The sequence below is a fragment of the Sipha flava genome, unplaced genomic scaffold (genome assembly GCF_003268045.1).
Source record: "Sipha flava isolate LNK unplaced genomic scaffold, YSA_version1 276_pilon_pilon, whole genome shotgun sequence".
Classification (NCBI taxonomy): Eukaryota; Metazoa; Arthropoda; class Insecta; order Hemiptera; family Aphididae; genus Sipha; species Sipha flava.
In genome coordinates, this window is record NW_020272941.1 from 246,526 (window position 1) to 267,373 (window position 20,848).

The 20,848-nt window shown below is 30.2% G+C and overlaps 2 protein-coding genes across 5 annotated transcripts in view; both read left to right on the top strand.

Annotated features, from left to right (window-relative positions):
* Positions 1 to 372: 372 nt before the first annotated feature.
* On the top strand, positions 373 to 7,709 carry LOC112685428 (bumetanide-sensitive sodium-(potassium)-chloride cotransporter-like). 3 transcript variants are annotated; one of them, XM_025557298.1, is made up of 18 exons: positions 373 to 560; positions 633 to 716; positions 1,620 to 1,890; positions 2,839 to 3,089; positions 3,148 to 3,262; positions 3,327 to 3,472; positions 3,542 to 3,742; positions 3,814 to 4,045; positions 4,337 to 4,458; positions 4,529 to 4,664; positions 4,752 to 4,963; positions 5,040 to 5,278; positions 5,359 to 5,514; positions 5,569 to 5,675; positions 5,774 to 5,888; positions 5,963 to 6,087; positions 6,604 to 6,709; positions 6,769 to 7,709. In XM_025557298.1, the coding sequence occupies exons 2-18, from the start codon at positions 660 to 662 to the stop codon at positions 6,896 to 6,898; spliced, it is 2,721 nt and encodes a 906-aa protein (XP_025413083.1). In that variant the 5' UTR covers positions 373 to 560; positions 633 to 659; the 3' UTR covers positions 6,899 to 7,709. The 3 variants fall into 3 exon arrangements, with proteins under 3 accessions (XP_025413083.1, XP_025413085.1, XP_025413086.1); XM_025557300.1 differs by lacking the exons at positions 373 to 560; positions 633 to 716 and having other exon boundaries at positions 1,613 to 1,890; positions 2,864 to 3,089; XM_025557301.1 differs by lacking the exons at positions 373 to 560; positions 633 to 716; positions 1,620 to 1,890 and adding an exon at positions 2,147 to 2,220.
* Positions 7,710 to 11,765: 4,056 nt separating this feature from the next.
* Positions 11,766 to 20,848, top strand: part of LOC112685431 (zinc finger protein 235-like) — a 76,270-nt gene continuing 67,187 nt past the window's right edge. For both annotated transcript variants that reach the window (XM_025557308.1, XM_025557309.1), the window contains exon 1: positions 11,766 to 12,628. In XM_025557308.1, coding sequence (XP_025413093.1) covers positions 12,419 to 12,628 — 210 coding nt within the window. In that variant the 5' untranslated portion in view covers positions 11,766 to 12,418. The remainder of the gene's footprint in view (positions 12,629 to 20,848) is intronic.

Consider the following 20,848-nt stretch of genomic DNA (forward strand, 5'->3'; position numbering starts at 1 on the left):
TCCTTAAATAAAAAAATTACTCATATTTTAACTATAATACTATAACAACACTAAAATATAAATTAACTTAAAAATTCTGTTAAGTTGTAAATTCTTAATTGAAATGAAAAAAAATAAATACTAACCTTATGAACTTCGTTATATTTAAATATGTTATCTGTTTAGTTTTACCTTATGTTTACATATTATTTTACATATATACAGATAAACGTAACTATACTGCATAATATTATAATTTTATAATATGTAATAAAAATACGAAACAACTTGATGTATTTTTTTTGTTAAATAATTGTTACTATATATATGAATTGCACAATTAATTTATTTAATTTTATAATTTACTTAATTAAAAACATTACAGTGATGATACAAATTAATTGTAACCCTTCATATCGTGCAGCATTATTATTAAACTTTACTTCAACTACTTGATAAAAATTATTAGCCCCAGGAGAAATGTATATAATATTGTAATATATGTAATATATGATTAATGGTCAAATATCCTATCGCGTCTATCTACCGTGAAGATCTCGTGGCGTATATGGTTTTCAAAAGTAATTAAATTAGTTGAATAATAACTCAATTATTGTATACTTCAAATTTCATTTTTTCAAATATAAATGTAGTTGTCATCATTTTGTCAGCTTGCAAACATGAATGGACACAAAGAAAATAAATTAAAAAGTAACAATCATCTCTGGGTCGATCAGGTACCGTAAAAATATTTACTTTTATTTTTAATAGATATATATGTGTGTGACTAATATAAAATTTGATATTTATTTTACAGTAAATTATAACTTTTTTTTTTATATTTTACCTATTTACATTTTAAATGACTATTATTTAACAATTAACGTCTTCGTATAAGGTACTACATAACGTATTATGTTTAAAATCAATATTTTTATAAACCACGCACGAGAGTCATGTGTTAAATTTAAATTCAAGGATTTTTAAATAGTTAAGTCATTATACGACATATATTTTTATGTTTATCTGTATGATATATTGTATTTGTTTGTATGAAAAAAATAAAAAAAAAAAATAAAAAATGGAAAAAGTCTATATGAATGAATAGGGATGTATTTTTTTCACGATATCTATCACGACTGTGACTGTGAGATTGAAATACATATGTTTTTATTTGAAAAAAAAATTTACTTGAAATTAACCTTATTTTTTAAAAATCGTCAACATTAAGATAATTTTACACGTGAAATATACACATATTGTGTACAGTGTCGTTTGTTATTTATCTATAAAGAAACGACATATTGACTTAATCATGTCCTTAATTGTTTACACTGTAGACTTGAATAAAAAAAAAAAAAAAATTAATAATAGGAGCGTTATATTTTATCTTAAATGTTGAGAAATTCTAAAGTATACGTTATTTATATGTAGGTTTAAACAAAATTTGTTTAGTTATACATCAACATAATTGAACTATATTATGACCTTTATAAACAAAGTTATAATAATGTAATAATATTACAAATTGAACTAAAAATCATATTTTAGGGAGGTGGCCAATTGCCAAAAGTGGCAATATCACATGCTTGTAAGGATAATATGCACATACATCGTACACGTACATGGTTTTATTACAGTTTTTACAGATACAATCTTTCAATGAATTGATTCACGACGAAGAAATCAAAGCAGAAGAGAGTCCTGGAATAAAATTGGGATGGATCAAAGGTGTACTGGTTCCATGTCTACTCAGTATATGGGGCGTGATGCTTTTTATACGAATGCCATGGATCTTAGGACAAGCGGGAATACTCAATTCCATAGTGATCATTTTCATTTCGTTGATTATTATTCTTATCACTACTTTATCACTGTCTGCAATCAGTACGAATGGAAAAATAAAAGGAGGTAGTTATTTTTATTATATTAATATCATTAATAATACTCCAGATTAATTAAACATTGAAACTTACATTATAATATATATATATATATATTAATGTTAATAGTCTTAATAATAGTTATAATTATCGACCGTATTATATTCGTGTTTTTAAATATTAAATTTATTGTAATATATGTAAACGTAGGTTTCTTGTTGTATTTTATTTGATATACTAAATTATTTAATATACAACACGTTAGGTAAATATTTTATATTAATAAATACATAAACACTATGTATACATTAGGCTTAACAGTCACTTGAACGAGCCGTGGAGATATGCTTCATTGATGGTATGACATTTTAAAAGAAATTGTAGATTTGTTTATTTATTTATTTTGATAGATTCAACATTTACGTTTTGGTTTAGATGTTATAACTGAAAATGTAATAATTTAAATATTTTAAAATTAATTTATAGTGAGTAAATAAATTTTAAAGTAAAAAATAAAACAAACCATCGAAGAAAACGAAAATTATTAATTAACTTTTATGGCCATTCTGGCTTCTGTTACGCTTTATAAATCAGTAGCCAAAGTTAGTAAAATACGAAAACATGTTTTTAATTATAATATTTCATGTTTACGTGACACCTAAATATGTTGTTGATATCATCACATATTTTTATGAACTTACTAATACATTTATTAATTCTCAGTTTTTATTTTTCCCCTTTTAATTTTAATCATTAAAATCATTATTATAACTTATTCGGCTCTTCTCGTAATAATTTTTACTTTTCCGATTATTTTTAATTATTTTTTCAAAGTCAATAAATCTAATTGATTCCTTTGGTTGTATAAATTAATACTTTAATTTGTAATATATACATTTTAAAAGTTAAGTTTTGAGTAATAAATTGTTTCAAAAAATTATTAATTCCTTTTTTTTAATAATATGATTTTTTTTAGGAGGTCTTTATTTTATCATTTCCAGATCAATCGGTCCTGAATTTGGAGGATCTATTGGTATTTTATTGGCATTTGCCAACATCATTTCAGCGGCCATGAACACGATTGGGTTTTGCTCATCATTAAAATTAATGTTGAATTCGTACAACATAAACATATTAGACGGAAATTTTGAATTCAGGGCGTTAGGAGTTGTATCTATAATAACTATGAGTATACTTTGTTGCATTGGGATGGATAGAGAAGCTGAAGTCTGTATACGTATAATACAATATAAAATATCGAAAAATGTATAAAAAAATGTTTCAGGTACAAAATGCACTTTTAATAGCAATAATCATTGGAATTTTCAACGTAATAATTGGATCATGTATAGGACCAACCAGTATTAGCGCAAAAGCATCAGGCTTCACCGGATTCAGCAGTAAAATAATTGTCAGCACTAAATGATTATTTTTGAAAAATTAAATTTTGTTATTGCATTTCAGTGGATACGTTTAGAAAAAATTGGTATTCAGATTATAGATTTGATATTGAGAACAACATCCATCACTCTTTTTTCACAATTTTTGCCATTTTCTTTCCATCTGTTACTGGTATTCAAGCCGGGGCAAATATATCAGGAGATCTCAAGGTACGCTCAATTATAATATTCATAATATTTATACCCAAAACACAATCATGTAAAATGATACATTTTTAGGACCCAAGTACTTCTATACCAAAGGGAACTCTATTGTCGATCGTCATTACTATAACTTCATATGTTATATTAATATTAGTGCCTGGAGCGGTTCAGCTGAGGGAAGCAAGTGGTATTGTAGATGAATATATTCTTAATAACGGTACTTATTTAAACTGTTCATCGAGGAACTGCAGCAAAGGATTACTCTACGATCAAAATGTTAATTTCACCATGAATTATATCGCTAAAACTATAATTGTAAATACATTTATATTTCTTTATATTTTTAGTTGTTCCAGACAATCGCATTATCGCCGACTTGTATATATTTCGGTTGCTTCGGAGCAACATTAAGCACAGCTTTAACAGCATTAGTATCCGTTCCGAAACTCTTGCAAAGAATGGGCCAAGATGACGTTTATCCGCTATTAAAATATTTAGCAAAAGGCTATGGACAATTTAATGAACCCTACCGTGCTCATGTGCTTTCCATGATTCTTTCATCCGCATTACTTATTATAGGTAATACAAGTGTAATTAATTGATAAAATATAATAAATTAATATAGTTTACAAAATAATATTTGATTTATTTTATATTATTTTAGTTTATTTAAGTGTAGTCCGTATAATACACAAATATTTAAACGTGTAAACCGTAAGTTACTTATAAAATAACTTTACTTGTTAATTTCGGAGAAAACAAAATGCATATAATGATCTAAAACTCGGTTTATAACTTATCATTCAACTGACCTAACGTAATGATTTTTCTTTGTAAATATTTACAATTATTCAATGAAAAATGTTATAGGTGACCTAAACAGTATTGCATCATTAATTTCCACTACTTATTTATCGGCATACGCATTATTAAATTTATGTACATTTCACGTTGCATACTTTAAACCTTTGGGTTGGAGGCCATCATTCAAGGTATAAATGCATTACTTAATTACAAAAAAAAAATTGCGTTTATTACAGTAAAATTTGACCATGTTTCTAGTTTTATGACAAATGGCTAAGTCTTGCTGGAGGTATTATTTGTTTTTCAATAATGATGTTTATAGATAAGCAAATGTCAGCAATTGTTGTTTGTGCTGTATGCATTTTGTACAAAATTGCAGCCAGAAAACATGACGGTAATAGTAATTACAGTTATTAAATATAAATAATACATAACAAGTCATTTTAATTATTATCTTTATATTGGTTCTTATAAAATCAAGTGTTAAATTGGGGATCTTCAATACAAACACAACTTTTAAAAGTTGTTATAAATAGTATATACAATGCGAATACTATACGATTTCACGTAAAAAACTTTCTACCAAATGTAATGGTGCTTTCTGGAAATCCCGAATCAAGGAAAATGTTAATTTCTTTAGCTCATTTGATTACTAAGAACAATGGTGTCCAAACGAGTGTCAACGTGGAAAGGGTTGGTTTTTATTTATACATAATCAAATGATTATTAAATATTAAAATATGTTGAAATTATGAATAAATTTATAAAGGGATCACTTACAATCGAGCAAAAGAAAATACTACTGGACCGTGGAATTATGTGGTTAAAAAAATCCAAAATAAAATCCCTGTATATTATACTTGATAACACCGATTTAGATGTAGCAACTCATATGGTACATGGTTGTGGCCACGGACAAATAAGGACAAATATAGTTTTGGTTGGATATAAATCCGACTGGTTGAATTGTCCATATGAAGATCTTCGAACTTATTTAAATATTTTCAAGTATTTTTATAAATGTTCATTTTATTCTCGTTCGTTTTTATATGGATTATATTAAAACAAATTAATATATAACGTTTTAGTGTTGCGAATATGAATGGTATCGCAACAATCATAGCCCGCGTTTCATCAACTGATGGTTGCAAAAAACAAAATCTAATTGTTCAAAATCTCAAGAATTTAAAAAATAAAGAAGATCCATATAAAACATCAAATCAAAATAACCCCAACCATCAAAAGTAGACCACTAAAATATATGTTTATATATACAATATAATATACATATTATTTAGGGTATCCGATTGCTTCGTAAACATAAAGGACTGTGAATTTTTATTTGTCAATAAGAAAAAACGAGCCTACGGAACAGTGGATGTGTGGTGGTTGTACAATGATGGAGGTTTGTATTATTCAAACACCTATAGCCTTCAGTAAAATACTAATCAAATGCATCAATGTCCATTGTGTTGAATTATGGTATTTATGGATATATTGTAGGTTTAGCTTTAATTCTTGCATGTATACTACAATCAAGTTCGACATGGAAAAACTGTAAATTTCGAATTTTCGGCGTAACGGATAAAATCGAATGCTTGACTAAGGAAAAAATCAAGTAATCAATATTATTTTCCCGTTAGAAAAATATACTTGACCCATTTTAATGTACATTATTTTTAACTTTTTTAGATTAAAACAACTGTTATCCATGTATCGAGTGCATTTCGATTATTTGGATGTAATTTTAACCAGCACCACTGATCCTACAACAATGACATATTTTACCACTCTACTAGAACATGTAAATCCTGAAGGTAACAAATATAATTTAAAAATATTATTGAAAATAGAGAAATACTTGCGTATTACATAAATTGCATATTTAAATAGCTAAATATCTAAGGCCTTAAATTAATTATTTAATCCTCCATTCACATATTCTTATATATACAATGTATATTATAATACTAGACACATATAAGTTTCATCATAACACTTAAATTTAAGTATAATATTTTATTTTATAAAATGTTCAATCTATAAATTAATGCCACACATAACGTTTGGTGAAAATTTAACTCTCAGTATTCATAGAAAATACAATTAAACATACATGTGAAAGATAAATATTTTTTGTTATGCTTAGAAAACAAAAAGAATCAAAAACCGTCACTTATCATAGATAACTAATTTGCCGTTTTAGTTTAGTATTTGATGTTATAAATAGATCAATAATTATTTATAATATACAGAATTAAATCATTATCTTTTAGGTATTTGAATTAAAATATAATTTATTTAATATTAAATTGGTGATTATTTTTTTTTAGGAAATCAATTTCATGAATATAATTTACATAAAGAGAACGTTGCCGATATGTTGTTTTTAAGAGATTTAATTGAACTGCATTCATTAAAATCTGATCTTATCATATTGTAAGTAATAAAATTTGTTTTATAATATAATTTAATTAACGAATTATTATATTTTTCAGATCGACTCCAAGAACTAATGAGAAAATAGATAAATTATTCATGTGTTGGATGGAAACCATTACTAGAGGATTACCACCATGTATTATAATCAATGGAAATACAGGGCCCGTTCTTACTGCTAATGCTTAAATATAATAAGATGTAGGTACTCGAGTGCCCATATAAAAACGTGTGCATTACAGAATTACTTCAACAGCTCTAATAACATACCCAATAATCTAAATCCAATAACAGTGGCATAGCTAAGATTTTTAAATGGACGGGGTTAATTTACTAAGGCTGGTTAGGTAAAAGAAGATAAGAGAAGTCATTCTTCAACCCCTTCCTCCTACCAAGATTGTAAATGTATTTCCGGAGTTTTAAAACAGTTGTAATTGTATTTATTAAAACATAATTTATAATAATAAATTAACGGTATTGCCGCGAAATAAAATGGTATAAAAACTATAGTGATTATACAACAATAGTGTTGACGAGAGTCATCACAATATTCATGATAACAACTAAAAATATACTAGTTATCACAGTAGAAATAATAAGCTTAGGTACCAAAGACAAACATCTGTTATTCGTCAACGTTTAATTAATATCAACGTTTTAAAATATTTAAATATCAAATAGTAGTATACTAGTATAGTAAACTCACATAAACAAAACTCGTAAGGGGGGAATATAGCTACGTTGGTCCACCCCTTTGGCTACACCACTGCCTAGTAACCTAAAATCATTCGCATCGATCCTCAAAAATACAATTCACTTTGAAATATAAGGAATTCCCAAAAACTAACCATACTAGTATAATTTGATACATTTAAACAATGTATTCGAATAATATCACGGATGATAATGTAAATCGTTGTCTTTAAATTTAACTAAACATTGTATTATGTGTGTGCGCATAAGCTGACCTTAAAATTATATTCGCTTATTTATTTGATTGTCCGCCTTTTTTTTTTTTTTAATATTATAAACATATTATTTTTAAATAATTCTTAAATTTTAATATTAGTTGAGGTAACACTTTGAAAGATTTAACGATTCTGATTAAACATATAATGCACATTTTTAATGGATTTTAAATTTCTTATATATTAATAATATATTTTATATAAACACCTATGATAGTATTTTTGAGCACTTAAAATTTAAAATTTACCAAAATTCTTTATTGTACGAAAAACATAACTTTCTTTAAAGTTGTTTCTTTGATAAAATATATATTTTAAGATACTGCGTGTAATTATATATTACGATTTTTAAGGAGAGGAACAATTATAATGATTTATTCAATGTATAAAGTAAGATAAAATTTAAACCAAAATGATGAATGCTTTTAGAATAAAACAATTTTATTGAACTTTTTATGATGAAATTTTAATTGATGTATTATTAAAATAGCTAATACAATGTTAATTATGTTTCTCAATTAGATACTAGTCAAGAGCCAACAAATCCTTTACACTTATAATACACCCCAACAGATAAAAGATTTTTTATTATTATTAAATGTGATTATAAGCAGAAAGTAAGAAGTCATAGTATTTATACATATTATAATACATTTATACATAGTCATAATCAGGGTTCAGATTTAATAGCACCGAAAATATTAAAATATGCGCTATAATATGACTAAAAAAACCTTAAAATATGTTCTATAAATATGCCCTAAAACAATAAAAATAGCAAAAAAAAAAAAAAAAAAAAATGTAAGTCAAAATTTTATCAAATGCATTATATTATTTTATAAGGTAATACATTAATAAAAAAAATTAAACTTACCCCATCTTCTGTTAACAATTTTAAAAAACTTTTATGTACGTCTTGTTTTATGTACCTATACTTGTTTTACCTTGAATGATGACAATTTCAAAAATAGCACTAAAAATCTAAAATACTTCAAATATGCAAAAAATAGCAAAATTAAATTTCTAATTTGGAGTCCCTGGTTAATAACACAAATGAATAGCTCACTCTGCTATATTTAACTATATCTTATAATAAGTAACAAATGCTATAAAATCCGAACCCTGGTCATAATACAATTTTACAACTCTTTTCCTTGCTTAATAATATTTTAAACTTTTTACGCTTAGTTTTGTTTGGGAATTCATAGATCAGAAATATTGTGAAATTCAATATATTTTAAAGAAAAATAAATCGAACAATTCGATTGACACTATTTTGTGTCATGGCTAGCTGGATATGATATTGTATTTCAGATAAAGACAAATAGTTAGGTATATTTAGTTGCTTATGCATTTATTTTGCGGCGTTACTTTTTTTTCCCATCAGTACCTTTTTCATGACAAAAACATAAAAAATAGCACATCCGAATCTTCAACGCAAAAAATCGTAATATGTGAAATTAATATTGATCAACAGTTGTTTATCTTTTTTACATTATATTATCTAATGGAATATATATACACATTTATGGATAGCCCAAATTAAATATGTCTTATTGATATTAATAATTTAAAAATATCATTACATAGTAATCAACTTAGTGATTTCTGATTTCAAATGGGAATAATATTCCATTCAGAGTTGAATAAAAACAAAGTATTTTACTGTTACCGAGTATGTAACGCTTGGCCAATGCATATATATATATATATATAAAACTACCTGACCAACCATCTCTAAGTTTTTTTTTCAAAAAAAAAAAAATTCTGTTTATTTAAACATTAAATCAGAAAACCAAAAATATTATTTTTTTTATAGTATTACACTAAATGCTGTACGTAGTAGGATCAAAAAGTTCCCGGAATTTCATTTTATTTTTTTATATATACAATTTAAATATAAATCTACTTAATCTTCTTTAAAATATCGTTCTTTAGCACAAATACACTTACCTCAACGACTTTTTAACTGATGGAAACATCTTTGATATCCCTGTATTGGAATGGCCCTGAGATTTGCTATGGCATTAAGTTTAATGTCTTCAATCGTCGCAAAACGTTCACCTTTGAGTCCAAGTTTTAGGTTTAGAAACAGCCTGAAGTCACATGAAGCAATATCTGGTGAATACGGAGGTTATGGAACTGTAGAAATTTTTTTATCCGTCAAAAATTGCCGAACTGCAAAAGGTGAGTGGCATTATTCAAATGGTGATATTTTGAAAAAAAATGTGTAAACTCAGTTTTGTATGGACACGATTACGGCTCACATGAGACCAGAGTTGGGCAAAAACAAATCAAAATAAAAGCATGAATAACTAATTTATTTATGAATAAAAAATAATTTTTTATTCTGAATAATTGTGGTATACTGAATAAAGAATAAAATTATTCTGAATAGTTCTATTCGTGAATAAAACAATTATTCGGAATAAATTCGTCAAAATCATGAATGATATTAATTAAATAATGATATTAAATATAAAAGTATATTTAATTTATTTTTTTCAATTATTATATGTATTAATATGTATTACCTTTATATATATATTATTTAAGTCTAAATAATAAATAATAATAAATAATAAATCTATTATTATTATACATCGTTATTAAGGATTTAAATTTATTATTTATATGATTATAGGGAATAACGAATAACCGAGTAATGAATAACGGAATAATAATACAAACTAAATAATGAATAAAAATAAAAATCAATAATAAAATTAAGAATAAATCAATGAAGAATAATTTTTTATTCAAATAATTAATCGAATAATATTTTATTCGACTAATGCCCAACTCGGCATGAGACTAATGGAATAATTACATTATGATGTTAAATAATTATTTCGCCTATAGGTACCATAAATATAAGTTAAACCTTGCGTAAAATACAAAATTATTATTAAATTGTATCAATTGAAATACAAATGATGGCTGGAATTTAATGTATCCGTAAAAAAATTTATTTTTAACCCTTTAAAAAATTACTTGGTACATTTAAAAGTATATGATTCATATACAATTATATTTCCAGGCCAAATAGTACAATATTAATTCAAGATTTTACATTGAGTAAATTCTCGACTCATAGGTCAAAGCTATAAAATATAGTTGATAACGTGTACATATAATAATATAGTTATTTCGTATAATTAAGCAAATTTACATATAAATGCATTATTGAACGGAACACGATACAATTAACTATGCGTAAGAATAAAATAAAAGCGATATTTTAATCTTTTAAAATTATTTTATTGAATTTAAATCTGAATTTTAATTGTATTTTATACCTCAGAGTCATAACATAATCGTAAACCAACAGCATGGTTATGATAAAAAGATAGGATTCGCGTTTTTGTCACGGAAAGGGTTGAAAGACTAATATGACTTACCGTCACATCTTTGAACGGTTGAAAGTCGTCATGCGCGGGAAATCATGTTCGTGACCATATAAACGATATGAGCAATGAGTACAAACGCGGTAGATCGGTAGCGATCGCACCATGACCGTGTGAAAAAATCCGTAACATAGATGTGTCGGTCAAATAATTAAACGATAGTTAAAAACGATAACAATGACGTACGGTTACCGTAGGACATGGAATAATCGTTGAACCGATCGACGTTCCCAAAGAGGTCGGAAATTGCAAGTGTGGTAATAAGAAATTATTTAATATTCGGTAACAGTTATTCGGTGTTACCTATGGATTTCCTCGTCGTATCCGGACCCAAATCGTTCGCCCAACATCCAGCGTTGGCCGTGCGGATTCGTTCTCAATATTATGTATACAATATAATTGTTATAATCGGTACGTAACACATACGATTAATGATTGTATTGGCACTGTTCGCATAACGCACGTGCCTACACGCATGTGCATTGTTATTCAAATGATATTGTAATACGAATTACGTGTGGAACATTTCGCCTCGGACCGCGGCGGCGGGAGAATCGGACGGGCGCCGGCGATTGGCCGACACGTCACCGGGTGGGCGTGCACGGCCGGTCGCGTCCGCGCCTCCCATCGTCTTGCCCTTCAGGTTAGGCCGCACGTGGGCTCTCCGTGGACGCTACCGCGCGCGGCCTTGCACTTCTTCGGTAGTCGTTCGACCGACGTCTCGCGCGCGCACACACACACATACACCCAGTGGCGACCAGTACACTCGCAGTGTGCACATCAGTCGTTGCGCGAGCAGCACCGGTAATAACCGCGGTACCAGTAGCAACGGTGGGCAAGTGGTGCGAGTCTGGCCCGCGCGCGTGTGTCCGGCAGTAGTCGTTCTCGTCGCTGCGATCTTCGCGTAATCGGTTGATTGATTTTTAATTTTCTTTCAGTTTTTTTTTGTTTCGTTTTTAGTGACCACACCGGTGTTCGACCCTATCGCCCCAACTTTTGCAGTGTACCTACCGTATCGATACCGGTGTATTTTCCGCGTGCGCCCCCCCCCCCCGATTTCGGCGTACAATACGGTCCAATAAACTGTGTCACGATGAACGCGTTTTAAACTGTTATCCGCGTCGACCGATGACTTCGGACAGCAATAATAATAGCATCACCGCGACAATGGGCAAACCGAACGTCTGAAAAGCAAACGAACGCACTCGACCCGACGGGTTTTTCCGTAGTTTTCTCCCGACATCGAATTCGCGCGCGCGCAGTGTACCGACCGCGGACAATATCGTGTTTTCGTTTCCGCGGTACACCGTCGGCTGCGACCGTAGTATAGTGTGATGGAAACGTGCGTGCTCATACCGAAGGAACTGTCCTTGCAGGCAGTGCCGGCGCAAGCTAACGCGCCCAGGACCAACAAGAGACACTTGGAACCCGAAATCACCGTGATGACGAACGTGAACGTGTCCAGAGGGACTCTCATCTATCCGTTCCAAGGCACCGTGCGCATGGACAAATTGGATGTATTCTCTTTCCTGGATGACACAGACGTGAGTACACACGAATCGCAAAATAATCTACTAACATGTCAATAAACATTTTTTTTTTTAAACGTTATCACGTCGATGTGTTTCGTATTCGATCGCCGGTTACAACAATATCGTTCGGAAGATGTTAGACCGCGAAGAACCAATCGACCGCGGTTAGGTGTGTAATATTGTTTTATTTGCGCGTCTGCATTGGTTTAATGCAAAGGTGCCCATATGAGGGGAGGCAAAGGAGAGACATTTCCCCCCTGGAAAATGTCACAAATCTTGAAAAATTGTTTACTATGATCAGAAAATATTTATTTATATAAAATTTAAAAATTTAATTTAATATATGAAAATTTATAATTTTTTTATGAAAAATCTATTTAGTTTGGAAAATCAAGTTATCACCTATAAATAACAATACGCTTTTTCGTTTCTATTCTAAGGATAATTATCAATTCTTAAAATTTGAGTATTTCCAAAAATACGGTATGTTTATGTGTGTGTGTACACAACCATAATATTTATATAATATTTGTAAATTAAAATATTTTAATAAATATAACTAATGTTTAAGTGTCCAATTTATATTATTAACTAAATAAAAATTTCAATAAATTACTTTTATGGTAAATTGGTTAAATAATTATTATTTTATAATCTTCCAGTTTGATATATATATAATGTAATAGTATAATGTAAAATTGTAAACCCCTTCCTATATCGCGGGTCATTTCTATTTATGAATAGATTGTTAAATTAAAATGTTGTCCTCTCTTGAGAATTTTCTTATGGGCGCCCTTGGTCCAATGCATTCCGTGCGGTTACAGCTCCATTTACATTTATACTCTTTAGACGAAATAATTACCCGACACTGTAACCGTTCCCCTATTTGGGTACGCAGTCATGGTTCTGTCAACATTGTACGCGATACTGTTCCCGCTGGTTAATTGGTCGTGAGATATGATAACTGACCACACGTGTGGAAATCAGTTAAAACATTTTTTTTGTATAACTTGATTATAAAATGGTCCTAGTTTTGGTCGATTAGCATTTGAATAATGTAGTATAATCTTAAATTATTCATAATTTAAAACACTAATGTGAAATGTATAAACCGTACTAACAGTTACAATTATGGTAAATAAAAAACAATTAGGAGTTAAACAGAGATTGTTTAAAAAATTTTTATTATAAATTAAAATTATTTGTACAAAAATTAAAGTGCAGTAAGTAAAATATAATGAAATTATTATAATTTTACCTAAAATGTTGTAAACTAAATTTTAAGTTTTCATGAAATTAAAAGAGTTGTTGTGCCTAAATAATAATCTTGGATTTTTCTTACATTCCATTAAAAAGAGATGTTCCAATATTATTTATGATTATTTTACGATGAAATTCAGTTGAAAAATTAATAAAATATTCTTTTAAGAATATGGTTAAGCTATATTCTATTTTATTTTGCTTACTGTAATTATATAATATGAACTATTTTACATCTTTAAATAATATATTCTAATACAAAATGAAAATTGTAGGTACTTAAAATAATAAACGTGTACTTTTTAGTGCCTCGTGATATTTTTATGTTTATATTCATAGTTTGATACAAAATTAATCATTAACGTTATTAAACTGTTTTATTTATTTGGAAATTTACTATTCTTCAACTAATCGTTTGAAATAAACGGTTCCATAAAAACATGTGATAACCATAAACTTCAAATAATATAACTAAACATTTTTTTTTAATTCATTCCATTTAATTATATTATATCGTATGATAATATACTAAATTAATTTTGTAATCTTTTATTTTATTAAGCACGGTTTCAATTGAGAATATATAGATAAGCAAGGAAATTTTCCCAATGTAAGTCTTCAATTTATTTTATTTTTTCGACAACATAGTATACGAGTATATACTGATTCAGTTATGATACTATTGCATGTATCATTTGTTTATTTTTAAATGTATTAAAATAATCGAAGAAAGATAAACATAAACATTGTTGTTATTAATAATATACCCATTGATTGATTCATGAGGAAATAACCACTTAATAGTATTGTTATGGTTCGAGGCACTCCCATTTAAAACGGAAAACACGTTATTATTGGTTTGTAGTCGGAGACTTGAACAGTGTCGCACTATCATACTAACGAGTATACTCGTGTAACTTCCTGACGTAAAATCAAAAGTATAAAGAATAACTTGTACAATTTTCTTAAATACAATTTTTCTCATTATAAAATAATTTATAATGTGCACCAAGTGAAAAATTAACCAACAAATAGTAATTTTTATTTAAAATCAGATATTAATGTGAATAGATTTTTTACGATGTTGAAAATGATCATAAAATTGCTGATAATGTAAAAAAAATTAATTTGGTGTTAGATTTGTTTGAATTTTTTTATATTAATGTAGTTTTTCCTTATAAAAGCATTTTCAATTAACTGTAATAGTTTAGCATAGGTACAACTTACCTAATCTAATAATTTTTTTAATATTTTTGTGATGTAATTTAAAAGATCTTAATTTCAGTGCACTTATAAATTTCAAAATAATAAGCATAATAACTAATATACTTCAAATTACAAAAGAACAATTCAATGTTCTATTATTATTAAACATTTTATTCGGTGAAAAAAAAGTGTGTGGGTAATTTTAACTGTATCAAAGTATAAAATATAATAGAGGAGAGCTGCAAATTAAAAACGAGAAAGCAAAATTAATTTTTCTGAAAACTGTTTATTTGTAATCAAGGGTTGAGTTGTGCGTATATTAATAATATACATTTCGCTACCAAAATCACACTAGCAACTCATAATAATTCTCACACGTGATTATTGTTTTCACGTTTGTGTACAAAATGTGAAACCTTATTTTTAAACACATACCCACATGTTTATGTGCGTTTTGTATGTGTGTGTGTGTAGCACCAGTGTATTGTTTCCATCTGAAAAATATGTAATTATTATACCAAATTTACGTGAATGTGTGTGTTTATGTTCAGGTTTACGGTATACGAATAATAATATATACACTAGATATTTGTACGAGATACATGCATGCACATCGTAAGAGAAGAGCATTACTGAAAGTGTTTAATTCTTCTATCTAATTTTCACACACACCAAAAGACGTTATACAGATAATATAATGTGCTCGTATTAATTGTTGCCCGCGTGAGGTTTATTTTAAGGCACTGTGAATTATTATTATTATACGTGCAGTTTTCAACTTGAGTGCGACCGCCGCGCGTCGTTATTATACTTCCCGTAAGTTATAGTATATTCCCACGGTGGAATGTGTGTGTTGTATTTTTGTCTTCTTCTTCTTCATTGTAATTGCGTACGTAGTATTATAACGTGTACACACATGATATATACGAATCATAAAATAATTACAATTACACAGCCGTATGTGTTGTTTTTGAGTGTTATTTGCCCGAGTTGTCGGACATTGTTCTGCGCCGAACTGCACTGGAGCACCTGTGTATGATAATAATAATAGCTGCTGCTGTGGCATCAACACTCGTCGTTTTTCGACAGATCGTTAACCTTATTAAATGTTCGTGTAATGTGTATAACATAAAAAAAAAAAAAAAAAATAATAACAATAATATATGTATATTTCAATTTGAACGCGCTCTCATATTATACGACTACGTCGTTCAAAACGACGATCGACCGTCATGAATTTCGTATCATCGAGCCTGTGTTTAGGTACCCGCCGCACTTTTTGTCGGTTCGGTTGTGACGTCGTCGTCGCGGACGTTACATGGAAATACACGTTGTACGTTAGGTATATAGGTACTGCTCGTCGAAAATGGTCCAATTACCTCGGTATGGCACATTATACTCGTCGTATTATGTTCATGGCTACAAAATGAATCGGATTTTTTTATCGTTATTATTGTTATTATTTTTTTATTATTATTTATTTCGACGGTACTCGTGTTCTAAGCACGGTGTATCTTCTCTGCGCGTGGACAATGATATAATAATGTATATGAAAAAAGCCCAACATCAACTGCTCGTGCGCTGAAGTGTGTGTAAGAGTAACTCGAATTTTACGGTTAGTTCGTGTACACTGTTGGCACGTACCGACACGCTACGTTTATACTCCCGTCGATCTCCCATATAATATTATACGTACGTTGTTGATAAGGACGAGACTGGTCAGAGAACTGACAATACTAACTATAAAATAGAAAAAGAAAAAAAACAACAACAACAATATAATAATAGGTACGGTACGCGACTAGTAGTGCGAGAAAAAACACTGTGCCTACCGTTTCTGTAATAGTTTTTATTTTTTATCCCCATTTAAAAATGTATAGAACATTTTCGTTTTTTATATTTTCCGGAATGATATAGCTTTTTGCTCCATTTAAACATAAGTACGTCACGATTGTGTACATGCACATACCTCTCCATCGGGTGAAAATATTCATCACGATTTCACTTATAATATTCTCACATTAGTATTATTTTATTTTATTTCTATATTAAAACAGAAAACAATACTAATTGACGAATATGAATATGTAAATTAACAAAATGTTACTAAATAATATCATTTTTGTCGTTAATTTTAGAATGTGCCTAAATTAAATGAAAAAAGTTATTTTTATTTAATCGATTCCTTACAATTAATTAATTGTATACATTTCATCACGAATATTAACGAATTTATACATTATGTATTGAATGTGTTATTTATCATAATAAAATAATTGATCGCTGGCACTATGTAAGTTTTAAAAATGTTAATTTTGTACCTTTGTAACATCTGTAGTGTGTACAAAAATTAGTATCTATTTTTATTTTTTTAATCAACAAAATAGTTTAAAGATTTATAAATAGTCTTAAAATAAGAATATATTTAAAAATACATAGAAATCAGGTAAAAATAAACCTATTTATGATATTCAATGAATAACTATGAGACACCCGTGTGTAATTTGACTGTGTTGTATGTTTTTTGAATGCGTAGCAAGGAGAAAACCAGATGATCTTGATTCGAATCCGTATAGAAACATTTATGATTATTCGTTCTCATTATAAGAAACCAGTCCATAAAGATTTGTCTATTGGATTAAACGACTGATTGCCATTAATAATTAAATTTCTCTTTAAATAGGTAAAACACAAACCGAGCATTTTTATAGTTTACTAGAAGATGAACTACAACGAAGGAATCTATAAATAAATAAAACAAAATCGAATTAGTCGTAAATCCATACAACTGGTTATATTGGTCATTTACAAAAAGTTCTATGTAGTTTAAATATTATCTATGAAAAAATAACAATGCGTATAAATTAAACAAAACAGGGTTTTAAATTTATTTTTAAAAATATTTAATACATCAATATTTTATAAATTTGAAGCGATCAACGATGGGATTAAAAAAAAAAAAAAAAAAAAAATTGAACATGTTAAACAATATGGTAGACTAATACAATTTAAAATTCAAATAATAGTTTTATTTAAGAAAATAATATTATTAAACAAGCAATGATAAAGAATTTTATAATCACACCTACTCCGTAGTTTATCATAGAATAAATAAAAATTATGAAAAACGATCCGTATTGTTACTTGTTCGGAACGTATACGGTTTTTGTTGTTATTTACTCTTGAAAATACGATGTTAAAACAATTCGTGTGGTATAACGCGTGATGATAACAGCGCGATTATACAGCTGGTTAATCGCACATGGGGTATAACTCCACGCCAACCGTAACCGCAGCCGTGTAATGCACAGCTATGCATCTCACACGCGAATTATAATACAAAACACATAACACGGATAAAAACAAGAAACCAGAAACGAAATACATGGCTCAAACCTATCCAGTTCACCGAGATAAAAATAGTAATTATCAAATTATAAGTTTGCTTCAACGAACATTCGCCAGCAACATGTCACCGATTTGGTCAACGAGTATACTATACAGCGTGTATGTATCTGTCAAAATCAAATAAAACAGTCGGATTATCTTTATACATTGACGGACCTCTGGTTTTGGCGGACATTTTTCGTGCACTGGCGCGCCGGTGGAAATAATAGGAAGGCACGCACATATATACAGGAAAAAAAATACGACTCTAGTAATAATAATAATCGTCGTTCGCAGTTATTTTAAACTTTCATATCGTTCAGATTTCGTATTGTGTTTTTTTTTTTTGCTCGGTTTCGACGGTTTTTCATTATTTTTTGATAACGTTTAATTAAATGGGCTAAATTTTTTGCTTTGTGTTCGTACACCGGTGTGATTTTTAGACGGCTGCATGCGAGAGCGGAAAAAACCATCACTGCAGCCGCCGCCGCCACCGTGGAATGCGTTTTTTTCGTCGCTTCCAAAAACACGCATAAACAGAGTACGGCACATACACACGCATTCAGAATATCTTCCTGTGCGTACGTACACCCTGAGTCCCGCATAGGTTTCACGTGCGTGTATGTACATAGTGGACATGTTTTTGTCACACGCGCATTCTTCTGCAGACGTATTCGTGTGCGGAATTCGAAAAACGCGCCGGGCCCCGCAGAGGACGTACTCGTGTCTCACAGTGCTTCTGCCGCCGGCCGGTACATGTAATAGACCGGGATGTTTTGCGGATTAATTTTTTTCAGTTTTATTTTTTTCTATCATCTTCATCTCTCTTGTTTTCGGCTCGTCGTCATCACGCGCGGTGTTAATGGGGTTTTCGACCGTTGCCGAAATGCCTACGTGTGGGGGTCAGGTGCGTTCGAACTTTTTCGGCCGACCGATTCCTATTCCGACCCGTCCCGCGTGTAAAGTCTCGGAGTGGTTATCCACGTGGTGTAAATCCATATGCGCTGGAACGTTTTGGTTAACTTTTTTAACGGCTTGAACTTGTTTCGTTGCTATAAATCCGGACGGAGACCTTGTCGTTTTTACTAGTTCAGAATGCCGTGTGATTAGTATTCCGTTCAAAGCGATTATTATTGTTGGTGTTATCACTAATTATTAAGTATTATGAACTTCATTTCGTGACTATCCGTATGAAAAATATTAGAAATATTATGTTTTTTTTTTCTAAAACGATAACGATAGTAAAATCTCGCATTATTACCCAATACTTAATCGCAATCATTAAAGTATAAACTGAGGTTGTTAATCGACTTAGAATTTCCGCCAAAACTGACAAAACCGTTCTTATTATGCCTACACAATATCTGTAAAAGAGGAGTACGGGAACCAGAGTCTCCTTCCTTGCACATATTATACGCCTATTAACCGCTACGAATATACGAGTATATCCAAGTCTTTTTTGCTCTCATCACCATCACGATGACCAGGTCGTGTACATTCATATGCGTGTATATATACGGGTGCATATGATGCGTGTACGATCGCAGAGCAAAACCCTGTGCGGAGGACATACCACGAGTACGCCGCAGCAGATAAATCATGTACTACGGACCATGACAACTCGTGTAGTGCGTGTTTGTACATGAGGGGAGAACCGAGCTAACCGATGCGTGGAGACGCGGATTTTCCGCGCACAATGGCTTGTGGGTAACACATGAAGCATGCACACACGTAGGGCGATGCGTGCGATTACACGCTCGTTCTGCGGAAAAAATTGCCATCACAAAGAACGCATCATAAACAGCCGCTTTCCGTCATTGCTCGGACCACGCGCCAGGAAACATTCCTCCTTGCGTACACGTACCGCACGGTGTGCGCGTTTGTCACCAACACGTACGGTTATGGCCCGCCTCGTCGTTCGATCATCACCATAAGTCTTTCTTCGTTCCTATGCGAAACCGAACGAACGCCACAGCAGTCGCCTCTGGCTCCGATACAACTATATTACCGTATGCACGCGCGGGAAGCGCACTTTCAAAGCGTTCTATGACAGATTTGTGCGGATAGCTTCGGCAGCTGTGCGGATTGTGTAGACCAAGACAATCGGCGAAGGTCACCACGATGTTTTATGCTGTGCAAGACATCGCGAACCATGTATATTCGTGTTGTCTTGTTAACGAAGCCAAAGACTGTCACCGGCGAAATATTACACTAACCTGTAATGTTCTTCGTATCGCTTATTTCGAGAAAAAAAATTTAAAGCCCTTATTCGCAACTGCACGTAGGTACCTATAATGCGTCTACGCTAGAATGTATACACAACCGCTTACGTACCCATGTGTAATGCATCGTTATTCCGTTATATTTTCACGAAATCGA